The sequence below is a fragment of the Tubulanus polymorphus genome, chromosome 2 (genome assembly GCF_964204645.1).
Source record: "Tubulanus polymorphus chromosome 2, tnTubPoly1.2, whole genome shotgun sequence".
In the NCBI taxonomy this organism is placed as follows: domain Eukaryota; kingdom Metazoa; phylum Nemertea; class Palaeonemertea; order Tubulaniformes; family Tubulanidae; genus Tubulanus; species Tubulanus polymorphus.
In genome coordinates, this window is record NC_134026.1 from 20,924,505 (window position 1) to 20,951,995 (window position 27,491).

The 27,491-nt window shown below is 38.9% G+C and overlaps 1 protein-coding gene across 4 annotated transcripts in view; it reads right to left on the reverse strand.

Annotated features, from left to right (window-relative positions):
• LOC141900561 (uncharacterized protein ZK1073.1-like) overlaps positions 1–27,491 on the reverse strand; it is a 37,645-nt gene that overhangs the window by 6,227 nt on the left and 3,927 nt on the right. For 2 of the 4 annotated variants that reach the window (XM_074787511.1, XM_074787510.1), the window contains 12 exons: positions 26,426–26,476; positions 25,350–25,404; positions 24,732–24,849; positions 23,451–23,513; positions 23,256–23,316; positions 23,048–23,134; positions 22,405–22,482; positions 13,910–13,939; positions 8,594–8,709; positions 6,667–6,702; positions 5,890–6,037; positions 3,044–3,095 (listed from right to left, as the gene is read on the reverse strand). In XM_074787511.1, coding sequence (XP_074643612.1) covers positions 3,044–3,095; positions 5,890–6,037; positions 6,667–6,702; positions 8,594–8,709; positions 13,910–13,939; positions 22,405–22,482; positions 23,048–23,134; positions 23,256–23,316; positions 23,451–23,513; positions 24,732–24,849; positions 25,350–25,404; positions 26,426–26,476 — 895 coding nt within the window. Of the gene's footprint in view, positions 1–1,015; positions 1,769–3,043; positions 3,096–5,889; positions 6,038–6,666; positions 6,703–8,593; positions 8,710–13,909; positions 13,940–22,404; positions 22,483–23,047; positions 23,135–23,255; positions 23,317–23,450; positions 23,514–24,731; positions 24,850–25,349; positions 25,405–26,425; positions 26,477–27,491 lie in introns of those variants that run through there. The other 2 variants (XM_074787514.1, XM_074787513.1) reach the window with 2 other exon arrangements.

Below are 27,491 nucleotides of genomic sequence, written 5' to 3' on the forward strand. Positions count from 1 at the left end.
TACCAGTCAACATTTCATTATCACATCCATTTGCCCATTTCCCCGAGCCAGAAGTGACCAAGCAAAAGATAGTGTACGGTGCTATAAGCGAAGGCTGTAAGCGAATGCAATTGCGGATTTCCTATAGCAAGCTGAATGCATGAATTCTACTTATCATAATAGTTAGTCAGAGTTAGCGGTTGATCCGGAATTTCGAGTAAACGCAACAATCAGCAACAACGGCAATAAATCCATCTCGCGTAAAGTTTTTCCTTAAATCTGATTATGACCGTACAGCACGAGGCTGGCAAAGGCTTCTTTATCGTCTCTTAGCTTAGCCACAGACATCTCAGCTTAATCTAACAATGCTTTAGGTTACATCAGACTAACGTTGCAAGTCTGAGATGTCTTACGAACCAATGATTGTGGATTGGGTCAGCGATAATAAAGGAAATACCAATCAGGCAGTTACAACCACTGGATTACTACTGGTATCTAACTGATGCAAGGTCTAACTTAAATTGCTTAATCCTAAGTCTTACTTTCTATCTATCTATCTATCTATCCAAAATGCAGTAGGAACAACCCAGAATTTACGCCGATCTGCCAGCATACCTTCGAGTAAAAATCATTTCGACGAGAAAACAAAAGCGAACTAAACAATAAACGCTAAATATTCCAAACTGATTGTTGCATATATTTGCATAGCTAGCGCAGACAAACCACGTTTCGGACATTCGTTAACAATCTTTTTTCTCAAGAAGAATTAATTAGGTTAATCAATATTACAGATATATATGTATTGATAGAACTTACTCAAATTAATCGATTTAGATCATCTAACGCATTAATGTTAAAACCGACAAAAATATTTTAGAATGAATCGTGTACTTTCCAAATACTTGTAATTTAATCACACAAACATTTTAAACCACTATTCTAGCTCAAATAAATCATTAACTTTCTAAAACATTTCATCATAGTACTATTATTTTTTTTAAACTACTACTTACGTCGTAATCGAAGTGTTTTCCTACAATTCCTACTACCGCTATCATATTTCTAGTTTCTCGGAAACTATATCTTTTGAAACATATATTATATTATTCGTAAACTTAATTAATCAAATCAATTTATTCTTGGAGCAGGACAACCTAGACCCTAACGCTATAAATATATATCATCATACTTTCATGAGCAATAAGGAACCGGCAACGCTACTGTGGCAATTAACGATTCCACCTGTCGCGAGAGACGATGCACCAGGTTGCGCTAGCATTCTACCGCCGGTCGTTTTTTCATACATTTCATTCTATTCAAGATATGCATGTTCCCTTTGGTAATTCAAATGGAAAACTTTATCAACCAAACAAGCCTAATCTTTTTGGTACTCGCATGACAATTTCTTGAAATCAAAAGCCTATTATATCCAGCAAAAAATCGATTGAAAATGAACTTAATCTAGACGACGTTAACCAGACTATGAACTCATGCCACCTGGTGGCACAGCTACACTAGCGTTGCATGTTCCCTATTGCGTAAAGTTTGAAGTCTCCAATCTTTTTTTCATGGATTGTATATCGTTTATGAATTGTTTTTAGCCATATGACGTATGCCTAATAATTCTAAACCAGTCCTTTAATCATCATGCATCGAACTATATACGCATGTATCCACATAAATATATCTATACTTATTATTACTCTAATACGATCTAAAGTTCGCGTTACTGATCATAGTTAACTACTTAATTTGGAGTATATTCAATGCTGGAGTCCTTGGCCTGAAACTGAAAAGACGGAGAGGCATGGAAAATCAATGTTTCGGAAAAAAAATTTAAGTCAATCATTTCGCCGGTAGAAATAAATCACAAAATCATACATCATATATGTAACAGTGGGAAGCGGGGCAAAATAATGTGCGTCAGGTACGGTACATCAATCATTAAAATATACGACAATCAAACTCTAGTCTAAATACGATTAAAGTTAACCGGTCAACTTGAAAACACTTCAAATTCGATTGTTAAGCTTTTCGCAAAAAAACGCAGCAAAGTGACCGATAGCAAAACTGAGGTTGAATTTTTTCATGAAACCAAGTCCGGAGAATAAAACGTGCGTACGAACGATGCTCATAATTGCGCAAACACCGACGGTGTCCAAAATTTCGAGGATAGATTCCAACGACGAGACCGGTTCAAAATTCGACCAGTTTCATAAAGGTCTCGGTAGGATGAAGCGAATAATCGCATTACAGGCCTGCGAAGCCGTTGTCATTTCATTAGGGCGTTTCTTCGAAACTGTCATCTTCATCGAACAGACAAACGCAATTAATCGCATGATCGGCTTTTCAAAATGCGGTGGTAATCGAGTAAAATCAATGATGTACGTCGGTAGTAAATCATGAAGTACATGTATATGCAATGAAATCGACTGTTCTATATGGCCGCGATCACACAACACTTTTGGCCTCGGTGTGCTAGGCACGATCAAAACATCAGACCAGGCCCGAGCCAAATCTTAACATGGGTCAAATTATTGCGTGCTAATTGCTACATGTTTCAGAAGGCATCCGCTTCGCTTTGTTTAAGCGTTGTTTAGTATCGAGTGAGTGGTTTGCGCATAAGCGCGCTCTCTAATTAGGCACGGGCCAGATCCATGCAAAATCGTCTCCGCGTGATTGCGGCTCGTGTGTCAATGTTTTGGTTGATCGAGTTGCTTATGACAAAAATTCCCCCCCCCCACAATTCATAATAGACAATACATGTACCCGTACATTTACTACATGTGTATGCTTTGCATGTAAAAATGTACAAGGCGGAAAATGTTTTCAAGTGCAACAGGCAAAAACTATCTACAAATGTATACAGATAAACGGTAATATAAATGCATGTATAAAACGTATATGAAATAGACATTAGGCTGACATGACGACGCTCTGCGAGCCGCGCAAGATTTTGAAATTAGATTGAGCAGGCAGCGGAAGTAAAACCCTCTTCCGGTTAGCAATGCTAGCTAGCCCGCAAGATTAAAACTACCCTCTCGCCTCAAAAGTCTGCACTTACTCTTTCCTATTCCTTGTAAGAAGTACTGGAAACTAACTGCAAACTTGTCCGGCTGAAAAACAAAGATCGAATAGTTAATCAGACCAGCTTTCTAGCAATTTCATCACACTTTGGCAAACAACAACAGGGTCAATATTATGCCTGCAGATGTGTTTAGGGTAGAAACATTTGTGTGAATCAAATAACAAGGCGATAGATCAAAGCTTGTTGAAAACCCTTCAAAATTACTTAGTTATCTAATTAACTAGAAAAAAAAAATTTTTCATCGTCTTGCAATCCTAGAAATATTCATCAACAAGAGCCCCAAGGGGCACAATGGCCAGCCTGTCAGATTTGCTTTTTATAAATGATGTAATCTGTGGGTTATATTTATCCATATACACTCCCTGCTCAATATCATTTACATAGTAAAATCGTGTGTTAACACAGACAGCAGGAACGAATGTAATATAGAAATACTAAGTTATTGTATTGTTCAACGCCCCCTGGTGGCCATAAAAAAACCAATGAGCTTGAAACTCACCTCGATCATAGAACATGTCATGAGCTACAACTTTCCAATTGATTATAGTAGCAAAATATGCTTAAGTATCAATTATGATGTGGGAAAACTTTTTTTCCACCTACGAATGAGTACTGATGACCCCAAGATGGCTGCCAAGTGCGTCATAATTGCCTGGTCAAAAATACCCTCTCGGATATAAAAGATCCCTTTCCAAAGAATACCCATTACAAATTGCAATGAAACATGGCGCACCATTAGAAAGCTACAGTACTCAGAATTCAGGCCAAAATTGACATTTTTGGGAACAAAAAAGGTCACAGTACGGCCATCTTGAGTCCGATCGACTCAATTTTTCTCATGCCGATGGGCCCTCGGGGGATACAAATATATACGAATGATCAAGGTTATTGATAAAAGTGTCTTCAAAATTTCCCTCGAAAACTTCAAAAATGTGTAAAAAGTGCTGATTTTGGCGAACAACAATGGCTGCCAGTCGGCCATCTTGAATCTGACAGGGCCAGTTTTTGGCCTGAAGATGTGTCTAGGGTAGATACACGTATAAAACAAATATCAAGACATTACCTTGAAGCGTCTTCAAAACTTTGGAACTAACACGAACTATCTAGATGGTTATCTCTCGACCTCAATAGCTTCAAGACCCATCTCAAAACAACTTTGTTCCATGCAGCATACCATTAACTCTCGGAAAGCGAATTGTATTTAACATTTTTTGGCAGAATAAAATTTGATTGAATTTGCAATTCGGGCACATGGCTAATTAGCATATCAAGGTCATACACCCGATTTGGTAAAACCTTTTTTTCGCGAACCTTGCGCAATTGTCAAGGATGAATTTTCTGTAGAGCAAATAAAAATTCCTCCCAAACACCAAATCAACTAAAGATTTCATAGAAATCGATCTTGAAATACAATTTTAAATCTTAAAATAAAACCCGGAAGTAAAACAGTAGACAATACCGCGGATTCACGTGAACACCTGATTTCTGTAAACGAAATGTTGGTTGTGACAAAATTGTTCAGACGGTTTTAGGTGGTAATAAGTACGGAAACGTAACGACCATGGTCGACTTATTCGATGAAATCAGGCCTATGTGATATCCAAATTTTGACTTTTTTATTCTCCAGACCTCCCTGATATAGAAATAAAAAATTTTGGTGGTACGAAAGTGCAATCACAGCGCCGACGGGGACAGAGCCGTGTCAGAGATCGGCGGAGTGAAAATTGAGGTGGACGAACACGAAGAAGTAGGCTATTGCGCTACTTGAATCACGAAAACTCCTGGCGCGGCCCCGACGCTTTTCGTTGATTAAGTAATACAAATATCATGCAATGGGTTTTCACAATCTACCGCTGGTATTTACCGGATTTCAATATCACTCCAAAATTCAAAGAAACCTCGAAATATCGAACCGGAACACTTCCGGTAGATATCCGTGGCTGCCCAACCGGGAAACTTATTTGTTTCAATAGATATTGATAGGATCCATCATCTTCACCCGTCAAGGGATTCGAACCCACTAAGCTAAAGCCATGCCAGAATCGGGTCGGGCCAATCACAGCGCTTGTAACAAACCACATTAGGCTTCTGTGGAATTTCCCAGTAAATGGGCCAATCAGCGAACACGTAGCGAACGCGGAAGTATTGTCGCGTGTTGATACATGACGTCATGCGCAAAAGCGCCAGTAATGAAATCGCGATAATTCACGTGAACAGCTGCTGATATTTTCAGATAAACCAATCACAGGGAAGACACAACTTCCTGATTGGCTGATAAAAATTGAAATTTTCCCGATTTAACTTTCGTGAAAAATGCAGAAAACATTTTTATGAGACCCTATTTCAAAATTCTGCTCGCTACGATTCCGAGAATGGATTACGCTTAAATACGTGATTTGTTCGAATATGCCCTCACTTGGCAAGCAAAAGAGCCTTTTGTGTGGAAACCATGTCATTTAAATTCGCTCCATTTGTATAGTAATAGGCTCAGCCTACGGCTGGCCTAAAAATGAATTTGCATATCTCAGTCTTAGTGAGACCAGCACACTCTGTGAAGTATGTAGGGAATGTTAACAACAAACACCGATGTAACATCAATATCCATTTTGATGATAAGGGCCCAGTTTCACAAAAGAAATTAACTCATATCTATTTAGCTTCTTCATTCAGCAAATTTAGGAGTTAATCCTTATTGTGAAACTAGGCCCAAGGCCACTATTATAGGCAATTTCAAGCCATATTGGACACTACAGGACAAAATGTGACACTTGAATTACCGAAGGTCCTGAACCGATACCCGAGAATATACCGTAATCACTTACTGCTTCGGCAAGAACGTTGGCGACGCCGTCTATTTCCACCACTTCCAGTCGACTCCTGTCCTCGATTTGATTGTTCAATGCGTTGTACAGCGTAAAGACCGTGTGATTATGGGATGAATTCGCGCCGGTCATCAGCAAAATACGACACCTATAATAAACGAATTAAACATACGAGGTCAATAATTAGAATCAATCGTTCAGTCTATCGTCAGTGCTCAATTAAAAAACCAATGTCACTATTATGGATATATAATATTATATTACGGATATATCAACATGTACGATGACAGTGTTTGCAGGGCTGCCAAACTCTGAATGAAAAGTGCTATCCCCTCGGTAACATCATTCACATTTCTCTACGCATTGAACATCAAATCGGTATTTCACGCGACAAAATACCAGCGGTGGCGAAATACAGAAAATCAGGAACAGTGGTAAGCTTAGAGTTCAGGCTGTCAACGCGGAGAAGGGAGTAAGAAAACGTTCAAATCGACCAGGTACTCAAGCGAAATAAGGGAACCCTCGGTATTTCATCAGTAGACATCAAACATACTGGAGTACCCTTCAAACCAAACTGTTGGCAGCTCTGTTTTTTTTTCTATATATAAATATATATATACTACGTCACGCTAAGCACTGTTATTCATGTATTCATAGCAGGTACTACGCAAGATGAATATATCATCGAATTTCGAAAAAGTACTAAGCAACGATCTATATACGTACGAATTCCGCAGTACCCTACTGCCGCGTTTTTCTCCCGATTCTCATACTTACTTCAAATCACCGGCGCGATTAACAAGCGGGGTACGACTGTAAATAGAATTTTTTAAAAACGTGTATAATTAATAGCATGAATAGATGATGATCACATGTAAAAAAGCTATTCGATGATTAAATGGATGAATACAGGAGAGTTCCCACCACTAATACGTATATATATATATATATATATATATATATATATATATATATATATATATATATATATATATATATATATATATATATGCGATACATAATCAATCCAGACAGGATGACACAGATATATGGACACGCAACTGGTCGTGTAATGTTATTTTGTGGCTATAAGGAAGGAAATAGCTGACAATGTGCATTAACTCATTAGTCACCACAGCATATAACGTATACAGATGACATTTTTGTAGAAAATCTGAACGAAAAGCGGACAAAATAAAATACAGAATCCAGTTCCGCAGTTTCGAGTTAAGATTTAACTGAATGTAAACATTGAGAATAGACTAATTCTAACTGAAAAGTTAGCTCTAACTCACAACTGGGGAACCGGGTCCAGGGCGACATATACTTTGAAAACTCAACACTGAAGTGAGAATGGTTGGATTTTAGTCGGTTTTCGTCTCCAAAATAGCTCAAAACAATTTGCATTGTTTAACACTCCTCATTAATAGAATTATCAACATCGTCTAATCAATGAGTTTGCTTCCCTTGAGCTAAAAGTAACGTTATTTACCGTTATATAAAAGGCCTAAGGCGGCAGATTGGGGAAAAAATTATTGCAAGTAAAAAGTCAAAAAGTAATTGAAAGTTTGAAAGGCTGTAGGAAAATAAGCTCAAAATCACACAAACCACCTCTTTTCGTATCAATCTTATTAAAAAAAAATCATCGCCACCGATCGGAGCTTTGCGCGATCTGAATAAGCCCGTCATTCACAGCGTAATTATTGATGCTGCCGGCTAATTAACAACTTCAGGACAAACGTGTCGTATGACGATGGTTCGTTAAAGATTGAGTGAAAACCACCCCTCCTCCCGCGACGTGTGCCACCGGCGCAATTAAACACCTACTACTAATTAATGAGCTGCGACAACGCGTTACACAATAATGGCGCCCAACATCGGCAGAGAGATATCACAACGCCATACTCAATACGAAACTATCGGACCTAATTGGAGTGAAATTACAAGTCACATTGGTCAAAATGTATCGGCAGCTACTGTTAGCGCCAACATCAGGATGTCATGACTTGTTTGAACTCATATATTAGTGTCTACACACTTTACTTAGAAAAGGTGCTATATGCTTTACGGAATTTTAAGATTTCCGTCATTCGAACTAACCGTTGTCAAAAAAATGGACTCGCAGAAAAAATGATATCGCAGAACAGACAAGATAACATCAGGACCAGCGCTGTAGGTTCATAGTAAACACAGGTCTTGGTAATCCAAATTGATGACCAAATATTATCACGTGAACATGGTTGCCGTGCAGATGGATTCTAGACCAGTCCTTAATTGCGTAGGCACACCAGTTAGTTAACATGAGGTTACAACTATCAGGAGATACCATATCGCGTATTGATAAGATGGCTGAATGGCTATAGAGCTAAAGCCTTTTTTACCCTAAACCTAAGACCCTTAATTCTTCATTCAAGATCATTGATCCTTGAAGATACAACTATTACGCGAGAGTGGCCAATTTGCCCCCTTAGACCAATTCAATGAGTTTTTCCAAGATTTGTCCACATTAAACACATGTCAACAGGTTAATGGAGAAATGTTTCAATCTTTCAATTTTTCTCTGATAAAAGAAATGCCTGATTAATAGAAAACCAAATTCTTCTTTTTTCTTGATTTTTGAGGGGAGTTTTTAAGGTTTTCCAGGTTGGCCTTGTCATCGGCCATCCTGCAATGGGAATCATCTCCATATATCATGTGCACTTACTATAGGAATGTCTCGACGTAGAATCTAAGGTTCTTCGGATTAATTTTTGTCTTCAAGTCCTGTTTGAACACTTCGATGACAGCCGTAACAGAGTCCTTATGGTCGGGATTGGGATCCTGAAATTTTTGGAAAAAAAAAGCTTTTGATGAGATAAACGTAGAAAATAGACAAATCGAAAAAACCTTTCAATGCACCATAAAAAAAACTTTGTTTTATCATCAAATTCATTAAGAAAAAAAAAACATGTATTGTTAGTCTTATAAATTCAATGCAGTTATTAGTACTGCTGGATATCGACAAATTTGAATTCTGAATTTTCTCGTTTGATGGTGTCAGTCAGAACCGGATAAACGAACCTAAGTCCGACCACATTTAAGTTCATTAGCAATAAAAAATCTCTTGCTGAATTGGAGTTTTTTTGGGTAATATTAAGAAATCTATATGTAGCCATTGAAATAAGGGTTTATCATACCGTAAGGCATCATAAGGACATCATATTTAAAAGATTACACGTGTATAGCAAGTAAAATAACCCTTACTTAAAGCTAGAGATTTTTATTGCAAATAAACTAAAACGTGGTGGCTGTAGGTTCCAATTTCCAGTTCCAACTGGCGCCATCAAATGGGAAATTCCAGAACTTGAATTCGTCGATATCCCGCACGCAAACCGGAGAAAACATAAGTCACAAATACGTCTCCAGTGCAACATTTCCAACGGAACGTTATCAAACAGAAATGCATCGTCAAGTTCGCGTCGATTTAACGTGACATTTAACATACTATATTCGAAGAATGTATTGATTCGTGTTATCGCATTTATGATATCATATTACGGCTATTATTTTGTTGACAATTTAAGGAAATTTATCGCAGACAGTAGGCACAGTACCGCGGGGCAGTCGTTCGTCGACGCGTGGAACATTTTTAAATTCGAAATCGATAACGACTCATACGGGAATTCAAGCGTTCTTTTTTTTTAAAGAACTAGGCCTTTTTTCAAAATAACTTGGAGTACGGATCTGCTTAGCCAACTATCCATAATGGTAAGAACAGGCCACAATTTACCATCATGGCAGATTAATCAGTGCAAGAATAATTACGTAATAATAATAATAAAGAGAATAACGATAGGGTTTTCTGCTGAATAGTCAGAAAACTTAAAGTTTCTGAATGTTTTTTCCTGTTCCCTTCCACGCCTGAAGTGCACTTTACCTTGACATTTATCTTTCTTTAAAAAATCTGTACTCCAAGTAATTGAAAAAATGCCAATGCGTATGAGTATGAGTAAACAGTATGAGTGGACGTTGTGACAGAGGAACGTATATGTACATACATTTCAATATTAAAAACTATGGCTAATACGTTACATATCCGCCGGTGCCCTGGAGGCCAGGTATAACAGACCATTCTCTAGCGTAACATGTGCAACTTGCCAAGTACAATCCGTTGACAGGTCATGTCTCATGCGCATAGATATACTATAACCAGAGAGAATATTCGTATTCCGTCACGGCGAACATACGGCCGCCCCCCCCCCCCCCCCCCCCCGCTTAATCACATCGAAAATATATTGACAGTCGATAAACCTTGGAATTGGTGAGTTATTACTGAAATGATGGATGATGATGTCTAAGCCGAGGGGATAGAGCTACCCGGTATATATGTATATATACAGTTAGAATTCCATCACAGGAACGCATATTGTCATCCACGCACCAATGTCCACCAGAGGCCGGCTTCGTAGACATTAGTCGTTAACCTCTTTATAAACAATGAGTTGAAAATTATCGAAGGTTCTATAACTTAACCCTGATCATGGATGTATAAACTAGGGTTTACAGAGTTTGTTCTAGTATCCGCATGAAAACTAGGGTTTGCTGAGTTTGCTCTATATCCACGTATAAACTAGAGTTTGCCCTTGTCTATACGTCCATGCCCCCACATCGCAGAAACTTCATCCAGAGATTGATTTCGAAATCGATTTAAGAATGAATTAAGGGTTTAAACCAATTCAAGAGGTGACTTTTGATGGTCTTCTCAATCAGCTAAATCCAGCCAGGTGGTTAGGGGTATATATGGCATCCACTTGGGTGTAGTATTAATGTGGTATGGCGCGAGTGCGTAGAGCTAACGGATGTGTCATTTTTTCTATCTAAAATTCGAGATATCTTAATGTTAATACGAGAGAGAGACCAACGACCACGACGGCGACACTTTCCTTTTCGGTCGATAAATCAACAGTCATCAATAGGACATTACTATCAGCTTGAACCCACCAGTCATAAACTTACATTTATCTAGTACTACATGATTAAAGGCCGAGGAGCAGTATAAAAGCCCAATCAATGTCAAAGATGGCAGTACCCATGAAGCAATAGTGCAGTGGAGAGCTCCAACGGTTGAAACTGGAAATCTCCTATTTTCTCTGTCAGTTATCCGATTTGGACCCTCCTTTTTGTCAGACATATGTATTAATGTGTAATATATTCATTTCTGCAGTCAAAAATGTGTTTTAGGCCCTCCTCCACGAGAAATTAAGCTTTTTAGTTGGTATTTCCTTCAAAATTTGAATCTTTGAATGACATAGAGGGAGGAGTTATCCAGTGAATTAGTGTAGCTCGGAGAGCACATTAACAGTAATTTGATACCTATAGTCATCAGTATACATAAACAAAACATAGCCTCATTCATAGTACCAAAATTTGGCAACATCAAAACTTTTTCTATGGTCAATGGATCAGTCTGAAATTTCGTACACTTGTTTAGCTATCAACCATCAATGTTGTGTCCAAATTTCATGGAAATCGGATAAAAATTAATGATTTTCAAAAAATTTGAAATGTCTCTAAAATCTTAAATCTTGGCCCTATCTCTACAAAAAAAGATCGCTTGCATCAGATTTTCATTCCCACTATGACTAGATTACTTAAAATTAGTTTAGAACTTGATATGAAAACTTTTATGAATTTGTCAAATTTAACTGTGTGTGACCTGCTTTTCTGTTATGAGCCAACCTCGCTCACTCTAAACATTATAAACAAGATACTGTAGTTAGTGGGACGGCCGATCTCAAGTGTTTGCCACCCGGTTAACTAGCATCCATACTCCTCGGCCTTTAAGGCATTTCACACACATGTGTATATGTGTGTATAAGAGACAAACATAATGACACAGATGCCTACGTATCTACTAAACATTCATGCATCTATAAAATACACAGAAACAACATAGAAAAAGCCAGTCAGTGATTTCTATTGAGAGTCTCTAACGGCTAAAGCGAAGAAAAAAATGCGTTCACGTCATGCGAGCGATTGTTTGGATCGGCGAGGCTGGTGTGTACGTGATTACCCCGCGTGAGCCAGTTGACTGCACGCACGTCGGTAAAGGTTACGGGTCACGCGTTTATATGTTTTTTTCTGGTCCCGTCGATACAGACGCCAGACGGAATCAGAAATCAATCGAGTAACTGTCTTCACACTGCCGCCGCCGCTGCTGCTGCTGCTGTCTCGTCCAGCCCTGCATCGTCAATATCTTACCAAATATAGCCATGTTTCGGATGAAAAGTGATTCATATCTCCTTTTCTTTACACTTTAGTCAAATTCCTTTTTTTCTATGCCAAACATTCGCGATATCGAAGTGGCCAATCTTTTACGCATTTTTGAAACATCCAATAGATGCCCTGTCAATAATTCGATATACCCTTCGAAATTCCTACACGAGAAGCAGCATTGCGTAGTATATTAACCCTTAAACTGCCAGTTTCTTTTTCAAATGTTGGAGATCATTATCGATCTTCACCGACGTTTGCCAAAGCGTCCATATTCGATGAACCGGTTGACAGGCTTGAATCCCTGTCCCAGAGAACTCGGTCCATCCCAAGTCCAATCTAAAACACCGAATCAAAGATCTGTATTCAATTGCGATCTCTTTGATCGAGACGTTTTGAGGCTGTTTCACAATCGGCTGTTACTGCCCGATTGGGCACTGACGCAATCGCGATAAAAGAGTTAACATATTTCGAATGCTTAATTCTTAATCAAACTGAAACCTGGAAAAAATTCCAATGTTAAGATGATAATCAAAACGAAACATCCTAATAGATGAATTGTAATAATAAGACACCAGATAGATGCGTTAGTAACTATCTACAGCCAGACTATCAACCCATTTGTTTCCTAATTAACGACTACATAAATGTGACAAGCCCCTTACTTAAATAAAATCCAGCTAAATTAAATAGGCAATACAATGAGATAGCTCAGGGATAATTATACACCCGGGTAACATCAGTTCCCAGGTGTACCGTATGTGAGCGTGAACCAACTGTCGCCAGTAAATAAATCTTGAATCAGGCAAGTGTGGTCATCACGATAACGGATACTTTGAACATCACAATCATAACTAGCATGATCACAATCGTGCGTGTGATCGTGATCAATAAGATCAGAACGCCACGATTGTGCATGCAAGCTCAATACTGACGATCGTGTGGTTTACCATGAACGTCAGATCATAATCATGACATTGTGATCACAATCATCATAAGATCGTAATCACGACACCCTGATCACCAAAAGACCATCAGATCATAATAATGATGCTACAATCACCATGGTTGCAATCGGAATACTGCAATTACCATAGTCATCGGATCACAGTCAGGACACGGTGATCAATGTGATCATCAGATCATAATCAGGATTCTGCGATCACCATAATCATCAGATCACAACCAGGACATGGTGATCACTGTGACCATCAGATCAGAATCAGGTAACTGTGATCGCCATGATCGTCAGGCCACAATTCTGACATTGCGATCAAAAGCATAAATCGAGATCACAATGACGAGATAACGACGACAAGAACAATCGCAAAATCATGAACATGTGACCATGATCATGGTGACGACAGTGCGATTGTCATGACATGCACACGATATCAAAAAGTTTGTGCGCTTCACTGAACATAACTTCAATAATACAAGAACACATTGTAAAATCGAAGTTTGGAATTGGGGAGGTGATGAACATTAGGGGAGTTACTGACTCATGCACCACTACCATCCACACACCTATTGCGAACTCATACATTTTCTCTATGAAAAACCAACTCAACATTTCTTTACGTCACTCGATGGTTGATAAAAAGTCTGAGACAACATTTTTTTAAAAACGATTTCGATTTCAACCTATCCATTCAAAATAGAAATCAGAAATGGTCTGCTGAACGTGACAAACCCGGTTGGTCGAAAGAAATGTTGAGCATTCATGATGAGACATTTTGCACTATATTCATGATTCATTGGGTTTTACCATCTCGGTACAAAATATGCCAGAAGGTATCTGAAGTGAAATCATGTACAAATATATAGGTAAAATAATCGTTATGTTGATAATATACGAATGTATTTAAAAAAAAACTCGGTCATTGCACAAAATGCCCGGAAAACAGGATTCGAGCTTTGGAATGGGGAATTATCGGGAAAAGGCATGTGGCTTAACGGTTGACAATACCGAATCATAATCGGGAACAGTAGTAAAAACATTATATCAAAATCGACAATTTGATAATATACGATAATTGGGCCAGTTGCTCAAAAGTTGGTTAGAGTTAACCGGTTGATAGTCGACATGGAGACCATTAAAGCTCATTATTACTATGGTATTTATCCGTTGGTAATCTCTAACCAACTTTTGAGCAACTGGCTCCCGGTATTTCAGCGAGAAGAAAACGTTTTGAAATCAATCGACAGCTTACAACCGCTTAACGAACATTGCAAATTCATTAATGATCATTAAACCTTAAATAGATGGCACTGGTAATCGACACGCAAAAACTCAAAAGGCATTGAGAGCGAGATGCAATATTAGAATTTACCAGGATTGCGAACGGATTCGCGGTTTCGCATCACTAAAGCGTACTCGTCGATAAGTTAGTAGTGAAAGTAACAATAAACAGAACGTCGCGGGTTTCGGGTTTGTTCCAAAAACGAACAAGGGCGGACACGAAAAAACTGCTGAGAAACAATTAATGAACAAACAGCTCAGCGCAAACGCGGGTCGATTAGTTTCAACGATGCTTACCTTTCCTTGATTAACAAGTCTTATTTCACTTTTCTAAAAATTATTGAGTATTTTTTCATACAGTTGTTTATTTTGTGTACGCGTACTTCACCGAGGCTAAGGCTACAGGCCCTAGTGGAGTTAGGCTATGATTATTACATAGCTTGACCAAAAGACTTAAAGGTACGTTAGTAATGGTTTCAACATCTCAGTTTTAAAAGAAAGTCTTCGTGAGCTATAAGGGAGTGGTTAAAGTTCACACAAAATATGGCTCGGATTCTTCAGGGTAGCCACTAGCGTCTGGCTTTTCATGGTAACTGATGTGACGTGTCATCTAGCTATCTCATCAAATTTCCCCAATATTCAGGGGGCAGTTGCTCAAAAGTTGGTCAAAGATAACCAGCCCATAAATACCGTAGTAACAATGAACTTTTTACAGTCAGTAAGTCACCTATCCACTGGTTAACTCTGGTTAACTCCAACTTCTGAGCAACTGGCCCTAGCTTTTTTCGCTGACTTTTTTAAAAGATAGGAAATCTCTCCCCCGACTTTTCCGCGATTTCCCTGATTTCCACGTTTGCCACCCTGGTCCTATGACGGCCGCGACACGATAGATTTCATCATCCATTTTTGCGCAGTAACCAAAGTACGAGAGCCCGCGTACAAAGAATGTCGCTATCATCTACGGAAATGCGGGAAATTGGATGAACCACGCCTCGCGCCGAGAAAATCCCGACGTACACACGACGACAACGATCTTAATTTCCGATATAAATGATTTTCAAAACGTTAATCCAAACAGTGCGATAATTGCGTCTACTCTAGTTGCCACGGTAACACAGTGACACGATATACGATAAGTACAAACAATGGAGGAGAACTTATCAAACATTTCCGTCCTCACATGAACGGAGCGGGGCGCGGGAAAGAGCGCATGCGCTCGCGCGGTGATCGCGGCGCGCAAATGAACGAAAAGATGAGGGTTTTTTCACTATCGCCGCAAAAATGGAATTAATCGCGACGCCGTTCGGCGAACCGCGTACACCACCTTTAAATCAAGATGGCTGCCATTGCCGTATTCATCGATGACATGGCCATTACGCGACAAACAGGGTGGCAACTTTTATTTGACTCGCTTTTTCCCTGATCTACGTTGTTTTCCCCGACTTGATCTGCTTAGAATTCAATCAATCATCACAGTCAAATACGTAGGACATTAAGTGAAACCATTTAATTTTAAGTGCCATCTAGCAATCTCAATATATTTCCGTGACTATCAGCTAATTTTTAAAAATTCCCCGACTATTCCCTGACTTTTCGCAATATAAGTGGCCACCCTGATGAAAGTATCCAGCCCATACCTGGGTTCCCATTACAGGATTAAATCATCCATATGACCGTGAAATGACTATAAAAAATTTGGACGTAGAAAGTAAAAAGGTTTCAATTTTCAGTCAGCGTTGAGTTCGAACGATATCCAAAAGCCAAACATAACTTCGTTGCTAACGGAAATATTGGTACGCAGTCTTTCACCACCTCAATTCAGATTCTAATCCAAGTTCTAAATGTATCCAACGTATTCCAGATTTTACTCGTATAACATTTCGAACAGTTTAATGTAGCAGTTTTTATCGTCGCGCTTTTAAGCCCGAAACATCGTTTCGAAGACCCCATCAATCCGAAGGAAACTAGCCATCGCTGACCTTAACTACGCAGATTGGCCAAAATACTTTGTCGGTTGCAAACCTTTCAACAATCAAGTACACGCACAAGAGGAAGAAGGTGAGGAACTCCTCTATAAAAGTGGTCTACATATTGACGCATCATGCGCTTTAAAGGAGTCATCGAGAAACACTAAAAGCCAACCGTACACTGAAGTAGAACTGGCATTGCCAAAACACATATACTTTAATCTGGTGGTCCATTCTGCACAGAAATGGTAAACAGGCTGGTTGCTCAAAAGTTGGTTAGGGTTAACTGGTGGACAAATACCATCGCAACAATGCAAATTCAATTGTCACCATGGTATTCATCCACTGGTTAACCCTAACCAATAAATGAGCAACTAATCCCAAATAGCTAAATATTCTGAATATCCAGGGCACGGTTTTATAGACTAGTATTAACTTTAACCTGGAGGCTAACTAAAATTCATTTTCAAGTTAGTTAACCCCCCGGTTAAAGGTAATACCAGTCTATAAAACCGGGGCCCAGGGTTTTGCTATGTGCAATGACTACTATGCCCAAAATTTCTAGAGGCGCACGTTTTTGGCGTCAACAGTTCCGACGTGTGTACGGCCAACTTTTTAAAAAAACTGAAAGCACATGTACGATAAGATGAATTTCAAAAGAGAAAAAAGAAATCATTCAGATAGATTCTAAAAAAAGAAAACAACAAACAAAATTCAGACAAGACCAGCTGCAGTTGGTCGACATCCTGCTAAGAAAATTCAGAGTGAATTGGATTTTGAGTACGGAAAACAAAAAGAAAATCGTGACTTGTTGCAACATAATATCAATGATAACTGATATAGGAGAGGAGATACATTTTTACATTACCGGGTTTTCCTTAATAAAGACATGAAAAAAGATTCAAGTACCATTTATAACAGCCACTTTAAGTCACCGAGCTTAAAATCAGTACAGTGTTCAATTAATACACAAGCAAAATATGTACGAAAAATCAGCATCAGTCTCTGATGCCATTAAAAGTTTATAGCCAGACTTAAACTCGAGGCAAGAATTTCCGTCCCGCTTGGGAGATCGCACAAATGGCGCATCGCTTTCCCGAGTCGAACGCCCGATTCCGAATCCTGTGGATTTCCTCGTCTATTACCGCCGCCAAGATTTCTAGGAATATCTAAATGTGTTAAGTCGGTCATTTTCTCCGTGGTATAATTCGATTTATTAGATTGTTCCAATGAGGGTGCAATTACTGATATCAGCCTCTGCATGTACAACTTCACGCAGATCTATAAGTTTTTTGCTAAAATTCAGTTTGATTGAGACTGTCCATCTGCTGCGATGGTGTGACACGGGCGCACAACTACCGCCCCTCAACTCAAAGAGATATTACATTGACCTCAACTTTGGGGGCGCTTCCAGACAACCGTTGGTGGAACATTCTCTGAATCAGATACAGACATGACGGGGTGGATCCAGATCCTATCACTCATGCGGACCTGTTTACCCAGGTAGTTCCCACTGTGGTAGATTTCACCACAATTTGACATTGAAAATAAATAGTTCGATTGAAAATCATAAAAATCATGCCGATTTCGTGAGTATTTTGATAATTCTGGGAGCAGTCGAGCTCTTTAAAGACTAGTAACCATTCTGTCAAATAGTAATGGTAGTTAGGTCTGCTCATGTTTTGTATCTGATTCCAGCAGGGCGCACCGACCTTTGAAAAGCGCTTTCGATAACAAAGCGAATATCTTTTCAATAACAGGTAATCGAAATATGAAAGGAAATGTTCGAATTAATCAATAATCAACAGTTTTCGTCAGTAACATCTTTCATACCCACCAAACAAATCGAATCAGTATTTCTCGTCATAAAATAGTAACGACAACGGTTTAGCAGCTCAGTTCTAGATTGTTTATTCAGATTCTGACTGGCAGGTACTATACTACGCGATAGATCACGGGTTACTGATTTTGCCACCGGTATCTAACGACGTCAGATCGATTTCGACCTGCGCTGCGGCGGCATTTATCGGTATCTATATATAAGGCTGACTCCGCCGATGAAAGATCGTATAATACGTGCGCGCGCCGCGCTGAAACCGAGCACCCATTCATCAGTGCCATTTCCAAGGTCAGTATACTGTTGTGGAAATATCGAACGCAACTGTATCGAGAGCTGTTTACGACGATGACTGATGCGCGTGAGATGTTATATTCTTATTATCGCCGTAGGGCTAGGCACAGTTGAATATCGAATTTTGGTGAAAAATGCAACCGATCCGATCGACGAAAATACACGTATAATCGATAATCGTCGCGAGTCAGCTGCGCGTGCGCCGATGATTCTCATCGTTATCGATGATCGCTCGGTGCGATAAAAATGATTTTCACGTCGATTCGATCAATGAAAATACGACTCGTAAATACACGCGGTCTTCGAACATGCAGTCAAGGGAAATCGATAGTTACAAGGAAAAGCCAGCGCAACCAATTCCAGGGTTTATAGCGAGGCCGTGACCAATCTCATTTAATGACTTTCAAGGACTTATATATATATATAATCTTCATGCTTAAGCCAGGAATCCTGAAACCGACATTTTCCAGGCAGAGCTGTAAAACGGTGAACTTGTATCTTGGATCTGCAGGACCAATGCCATTCAAGGACCATGACAATGATTTAAGGATTTTAGCGCCAGATTCTATGTTACCCAAGGCCTTGGACTGAACCATTCCGATTTCAAAACTTCAAGGACGGCTATGAACTCTTAACAATTCGAGCCGAAACTGAAATTAGGCGAGAATAGGCTATTCACATATTTTTGATTATAATGAATTCATAGGTTGATGAGAGTTGAACTCAACAATTTTCACACAAATTTGGTTCAAAAATCACCACAAATCTTAAGGCAGGTGTTAATTCATCAGGCCGGCTATGATAGGTAGGCTAGTTCAATGTTCAATTCAAATATCAGGAATGAAATAAAAATCACTAATATAAGATCAAGATATCTTCATTCTACCCCGGCCCTAGCTGTTGACGATTGCATTATCGCAGGGTACAACAAAAAAATCCAAAACCTTGGCCTGACGTTTTAAGAAAAACTGTAACAATCATGCTCTCATAGCCTGACGTCAATTGACTTCATTATATTCAGGAACCGCCCTGAATTACTGTGTCTCCAAGAAGAATGCTAGTAGTTCATCGAACGAAGGTGACGCCGATGCATACCGCTATAGTAATAGTAGAAGCGTAAACTCATTTTGTGTGCATTGCTTTCCACGCACATAATAACGACTGACAAAGGAATGAATATCATGTCGAACGAAACCTACAGTACAGTCCAACCAATCATAAATCAGATTCTTAGACTAGCGTCAGCTTGTTTTTTTTTCTGGTTCTAAAGCAAGTCGACGAATTGAGACTTTTTTTTCAGTATTCACGATGAACAATATTGTTGAACTTCCAATTTTGAGTCATTTCAACAAATTTCTTGTAAAGATTTGCACGTTCATACTTTCATATAGAAATAGGGCCGCCGACTATTATACTACCGATAAACTTAAGAACAATTCAATGATTTACGAACATTGTTGACATGCGCCGATCATGGGGGTATAGCACCTGGGGCGCAAGTGCTACCCTCTAGATTTCAGTTGGCCCCCAAAAATCTTTCCCGTCAAAAATTCGATACCACCTGAGGACGTTCTAAGGCTCCTATAGTTTTCTTTGGTGGAAACAAGCTCAAATCCTCAAATCAAATTGCATCTACGATAATTTGATTCATAATCTGGGGTTAATTTTTCAAAATTTTTCTGGGGGAGGGCCACCAGACCCCCTTTAGCTACTTTACGCTACTCCTGGATAGTACCTCTTCTTGATGGTTATTGCCCTTTTCGTCGGGTGCTGACCCCTCTATGGATCGGCCCCTGGTTGACGTCAAGATTGTTACACGTCGAATCCAGTGACAATGAAAGTTTTCCAAATCATCGTTCGTTCAGGTTTAAAGGGGATCATTTTCATTTCTAGCGTAAGAGAACCTTATTAATAACCTGATTAATTAAATGGAAGGTATTAGTAACGAGAAAGGATCGTTTCAAACGGGAAGTTCAATACATTTTTTACTATTCGGCGACTTATCATATTCAATACATACATAACTCTGCCGGGGATTGCTTTACTCATTGCTGTACGTCAGAAATGGTGAAAAAGCTACCGGCGAACGCAGCCGTAAGCCTATTATGGCATAACATGCACGAATATCGAATATAGGCCTACGATGATTTTAAAGCGTTCCAGATTAGATCGAATAGTATACTAGTAGAGATAGTATATGCGCGAGTATATGGCAAGCGTTATATGACAATTTTTCTTACAGATAGCTATGCGGGGTCATCCCTTTTTCATACATGAATGCAAGGCGACAGAAATGAATCATATCTCGTGTGTACATAATGCTAAATCGTGTTGTAATTTGGCGATGAATTGATGACCTTTATCTCGCATTCCATCTTTTGATACTAACGAGTTCATCTATCTATCTATCTATAGAAAGAGGGGTCTAGAAGAAATCATCTCCTACGTACCTATGCTTGAAACGCATTATACTACAAGGAAAACGATTAGCAAGATAATTAGATATGAATAAATTATTTGACGCATCAGAAAATGAATGTTTTTGGATAAGCTTATGTGGCAATAGATTGAGCAAGGGGTTGTGCAGAGAAATTCGCCAAAGTTTCCATGGCTGAATTAGGGGTCGTGTAATGGGGAGTTCAGTTACGCAGTCGAAAAACTCGAGGTATTGCATAACAGATGGATGACCTTTAGTAGTACCCATCCCGATCCACTTTTAGTACACGGGCAGGAATTGAAGACATTAGCGCGTGAACGGTATTAACGTTACGTGCGCGCACAGCAATTAATCGAAATAGCCTTCTTTTATCCGTATTCTATGATGTGTGCACCATAGAAACCAAAACATAGCCGCGACATAAATGGTTGACCTTTCACGTTACGATTTCATGATACGCGGATCTAGTAGTGATGTCATACGGCTAAGGACCGCGAACCAAGGCCGATGCCCACGAGGCAATCATCGCAGGGCGAGTGATTCGTGTAGATGGAATTTTATCAAAACGCCGAGAAAACAACGAAAAAGGGCATATTGAGATAGGAGACAAGAGAATAAAGCGTGAATACTAATAACAGATGCGCAAAAGCGAATATCATATCATTCTGGTATCCTTTCCGTGATCAAGATGCTAATGATACAGTTCATTTCATAGTCGAAAATACTCATTTTTTTTTTACACGATACCCAATGCTCAAGACTGTCCGATCCTCGCCGCAAGAAATAACCACTATATATCATTCAAATTGAAAGACGCATTCAATACGCATAGATATTATTCTTTTTAAATCCGTTCTCGACAAATACCTGTTGAAGCCGCGAAAGTCGGGGTGAAAAAAGATTGTCCTGTAAAATCAGTTCATTATTATCGATGATACCAGTAAAATGCACGTTCGTGTTGTTTCATAGCCGAGGGACGTACATAGCAAAGACTTCCTAAATGCCAGAGGGCTGCGTTTTCACTGAATATGTCAATAGTATATCTATAAATTACATCCTATTGATTCATATTACATCAATAATATACCTATATATAATCATACACCGCTAGGCCTGGAGACAAAACATGCTACCGGTAACAATAAAATTAACAGATTCTTGAAGCCAGGCCCTCGGTCATCTGAGCTATAAATTAGATCGACTAAGACCTAGTTTAAGACGATAGATCCTAGTCCTATAAATCTAGGCCCACTTGCACAGTTTTAACTCGCACAGAGGTCTTACATCATACTACAGGTGTTAGTTAGGCTGGGACTAAGATAAAACCAAGACTGGTCTTACTTCTAAGCATTAACTGTTTGTTGGCCTAATAGCCATGTTTCACAGTGTCAAGGAATTCAGGCGGAGATAAATACCCTGATATCACAAAGATATTTGATAGCTTTCAATGAGAATTGGACTTCTAGAATCATCCATATCAACTAACCTGTCCGAATCGGTGACTTTCGAGGTACTGTTCCGTGGTTGATGTCATTCCTTGTTTGCTAAGCTTGTAAGAAATGATCTGAAATGCAACGCAAATTTCTTAAAGAAATGGTACACGTATAAGCTAAGATGTTCTGTGAACTTCTTAGAAGTCTGAAGAAAAGATGTATAAAGTGACACATAGTAAAAAACTCCCTTAGCGAACACTTTTTCTTGGGACCAACCAAAATTGTCTAATTAATTTTTAATCACGTGAAACATCTCTACTCTGAACACCTAAGACGCATTGAACACTTCGCCTGGAACCAAATGTTCATTGTAGAAGTTTTACTATAATTGAAAAAGGTCAAACAAGCATTTCGTATGCTGACATTTTGAGGGACCTGGATCTAAAATGGAGTGTATGTGACTGGGCCTATACAGATCCACCATCAAAACTCAAATATCGAAACATAAACTGTAACCTACAACTAATGGAATGGATAGGTAATCCATCAAATACCGCATCGATTAGAAGCTAAGGTAATCTTCTGTACACACACATACGCACACGTATGGTGTCTTTTTTGTCTTCACGCTCAATCTGTATCAAACCAACCCCTCCACCCGCAAAAAAATGAATCCATTCGCTGATGAATACACACCTTATCTTTGAATTTCTCCATGAAACCAGCAGTAGTTCCGGTACAATGAATTAAAACAACGCCCAACACACGATCATCATTCTTCATCTGTTACGAGATCAAAAAACAACGAATTAATAAAGAAATGCACGTATCAAATACGAGTAAAAGATATACGAGAAGGAGATAGAGAGGGAGAGGATTCTCACGAACGAGCAGCGTTACTTACGGCAAATCGAGCCAGAATATTGGCACCGGCACCTTCGCCGAGACATACGACTTGAGAAACACTATCAAATAAATGAAGAAAACGAAATAGAGAATCTATTACACCATTAATTCACAATAAAATTTTCATAAAGTCTATCGATTGTAAAGACCAGATCCCATGTTGCACAGAGATTGGTGCTGCAGGCAAACTTACTTCAACTGATCTAATACTTCTCTGAGACCTTCGCCGAGTTCTTGCATAGTCGCGTATTTTGTACTGGAAACGATAATGAATGAAATTTTATTCATAAAATTCGAACATATCCGAGTATAGATATGAATGTTATAGATTGTCAACACGCGGCATTGTCAAAATCCTGAGTTTTCCCTAATTTTTCTAATGCCATGAGTTTTCCAGGTTTTCCAGGACAGTGGCCACACTGATTGTATACAGCCCCATTGTATTCATTCAGTCCTAAGACTAATTATTTCATCATCAACTCATCCACTTTATGAAATTGAACCAGCTTGGAATTAAAGTCAGTCGATGATAGATAACTGGCCAGGACAGGTGCACTTCCTTGTCGTCGTGACAAGTTATCATGTAATGCAAAGCTAACGGACCTTGATATTAATGTTGATAATAACGCAGCTAAACTACTGTTTGGAAGCTACAAACTATCATAAAAGACAGCATGAACGCAAATGTCACAGACAAGTCGACCCATGAATTACTACTAGATTTCTACATATCGTACTCGGAGATATACAAAATATCGATGATAAAACACACTGTACGTGCTTAGAAATTAAATTCTGTTACCAGACAAAATATGAATACATTGTACATTGATTCGCGACATCGTTGAATTTCAAGGTCAAGATGACTCTTTTTTAAGGTACAAAAATTGCCTTCGAACTCAATACTTCTGGGCTAGTATGGGCTTAGACCTTAACTTAAGCCTACCTAGAGTACTTCGTGAAATGGGCCCTTATAAGTGCCGGGCTGTTAGCACTGCTGTACAGAGGGCTAACCCCGAATTTGCAAGTTGATGACCAGTTTTCAGGTCATAAATGAGATTATTACAGTGAAACCTCGTTACAACGAACTCGGACATGATGATTCATCAGATATAACTAATATAGAATTTTGTCCCAAGTAAGACAATTTGAATACTGGATATGATGAACTATCGGTTATAACGAACATATTTTATTGTCGCGTGAAGTTCCACTGTACAAAGCTCATTATAACACCACCGGACGTTATTTTCATTGGATTTAAAAGCGATTTGCGTGCAAGCCAGCACCAGCGATAAACTAAGATGTCGTTATAACACTGCACGCTGTCTCTTGAACGACACGAACAAAGTTCAACGATTTATTTCCTAGTAGATTGTGGCGGTACGGTGAACCTAATAGTCGCATCGCGGTGAGGTCGGCCGATCGCGACTACCATCGATCAAATAAATAAACATCGATCGAATAAACTTACTCCGGGGCTAGATCAGGCGATTCATCCTCCTGACCGGGAGCGTCAATGTGTATCCACTGCGCTCGTTTGGTTATATTCGTCATCGCCGGGTGAATCGCCAACTCATGAAACACACGATCTACAAAAATATCACAATTTTACAGCATCTTATACAATACGGTCAAATATCAACACGGAATTGTGGAACCAGGTACAACAGAACCAGGTACAGCAAAGGTCATAAGTTAGTTATTTGAGTTAAATCTTTGGGTTAAATTAGTTTAGTTTCAAATATCCAACTCCCGAGAGTGAAATTTCAACCCAGAACTGTGGCACTTGGTTCATGTTTTTAAATACACTGTTCCGGTTGTACATGTATCATAGTAATCATTCCTTGATTATGGGTTTTAGAGAAAAAATTCGAATTTTTAGATATATTTTAATGTGTCGATGAATTTTCAAATTTCCAGTTTTTCATTGTGGGACTTAGATTTTATTGTGGTAATAATAGGAATTTCAACTGCTGTTTAAAAATAATTCCAAGTAGCATTTTAAAAGTTGATGAGTGTACCCTACTAATCATGTTTGGCTTCTTGATTTGCTGCGAGACATTGGGCTTTTAGAAAAACCAACACTTACGATTGCATCCTAAATCGTGGAAAGTTAAAATGTTCACTTCGGGATGCTCAACGCCCTGTAAAGAAAACAATGACGGCTGCTTAGCTATCATAAGCTTCATCTAGCAATCCTAGCCACCCTCCAAATTATTGAATTCTACCACCGTAGACTTGTGTCTTATTCAGAAACAAATAGAGTTGGCTGGATCGAGAGTTCAAGGAAATTGATAGTTGTTCCAAAAAATCACTGACTTGATCAGTTATTGCATGGACCGCTATAGAATAAAGTAAGTCTACGGTCGTAGTAACTTCACTGGAAATTTCAAAGTAACCTAGAAAGAAAACATGACAGTACCCATCACCTGAATGTAAAAACGAAAGTGCCAAAAATAACGAATTTTTTTCCTGTGAGTGCGCAAATTTTAGAAACAAAGATTAAGGGACTTTCAAACGAAAATGAGAAAAAAAGATTCTGAACTCTTTATTTCAAATAAAAAAATTTCTTTTTAAATGTAGAAATCTGGCTGACGGAATTTGCTGAGTCATCGAAAAAGCTATAATATGACCACAAAGACATATATAAACTTACTATCAAATATATGTCAATTGTTGCACATATAATAGATATACATGTATGCATATTTATGAAATGAATAGACAGGTTAGAAAATTGTATAAAATCACGAAGAACTAAGTTAGAGAAGTGAGATATTAATAGTTAGATTCTTCGTATTTGGTGCAAAATTAGTTTCGAGTAACCCGGTGAGCCTATATTGTTAAAATTAGATTTCTCAATTCAAAACTTTGCGATCTAGCGATTAAAAACTATAGACGAAAAAACTGTCTTTAAACTGTACGTTACCTCAGAAGGCTAAAAATACAACATGAAACAAACAGCGCTATAATCATAATATGCGAAAAACAAACTAGTCACTAATACTTTCTTTTTCTGTCCGTTGGGTCGGTTGCGAACGAAACAAAACGATAAAAAAAAGAAGAAAAACACGAAAAAGCGAACTAAGAAAATTGAAGGCAGGGATAAAACGGACGAAACGCGCTTTATGACACGCAGAAAAACGTAATCGAAAAAAAACTTACCTCAACGTATACATTGTACGTGATGTTATTAGCTGTCGTAACGACGTGGTGCTAAAATGAGAAATCACAATATTTTTTCAATCATCAGAGCTATTTCGTAAGTTTTCAGCAGTAGACGTGAGATATGTGCCGAGCGCGCTTAGGTTGTTCACCCAGTTTTGCGGGTTATGCCCAATCAAGAAAAAAAACAAAACAAAACAGCAAAGCATGCACTGAAGGCTATGCTGAATTGTCGTGAGCTAGTGTATATGCGTTCTATTAGCTAGACTAGGGGAAAGGTGCTACTTTCATCTAGCCATCAGCAACCTGGGGAACCAGCCAGCAAAATTGGGTGAAGTATACTGCGGCCATTATTCGCTCCCATCCGGATGCAAGACTCATGCAGAGCGCTAAGCACATTCTATTTCTAAGCAATTTCTTGTCAAACGCAGCCGCAGTCGCGATTTACTGGTACATAGAAAGCACTAACCGCCAGCATGGTCTCTTCTTCCATACAAGAGCCTGAGCTGCCCGCAAAAATGCAAGCAACGTCCCAAAAAATAAATCGGATATAAATCGATCCTGGATCAACGATATCTCTTCAGCCCCGTGCTCGGCGCCAAATCAATCCGATTTTGACTCGCGCCTCATCAACACCGTTTATAAGGACCAATACCAGGCATAATTTACTTATTTCATTCAAATGCAATTAATAGAAAGTCTTACATCCAAAAGGCCAATCACACATCAATTAATCAGCATAGGATTGGATTATCATGGAATCGAAATTATGTTTCAGGCAAAACAAGACTAGAGGCAAATCTCATTTTTAGAAATAGCACTTTTGCCTGTTCAACGTTTCGCCATAAAGGTTTTTTAACAATTTCTCCACCACCGCCACCACCAGCGTATACATATGACTATCGAACTGAAGATTAAGTTCGTTTAAATCGATGCTTAACTCGAGAGATCAAAATGAAATCTTCACGACATTAATTAATCATGTCGTGTCTTAACGAAATTTCTCTCGATTAAGAGATTTTAATTCGATTGTTGCGCAGCTGTCAGCGGTAACACACTCGAAGCG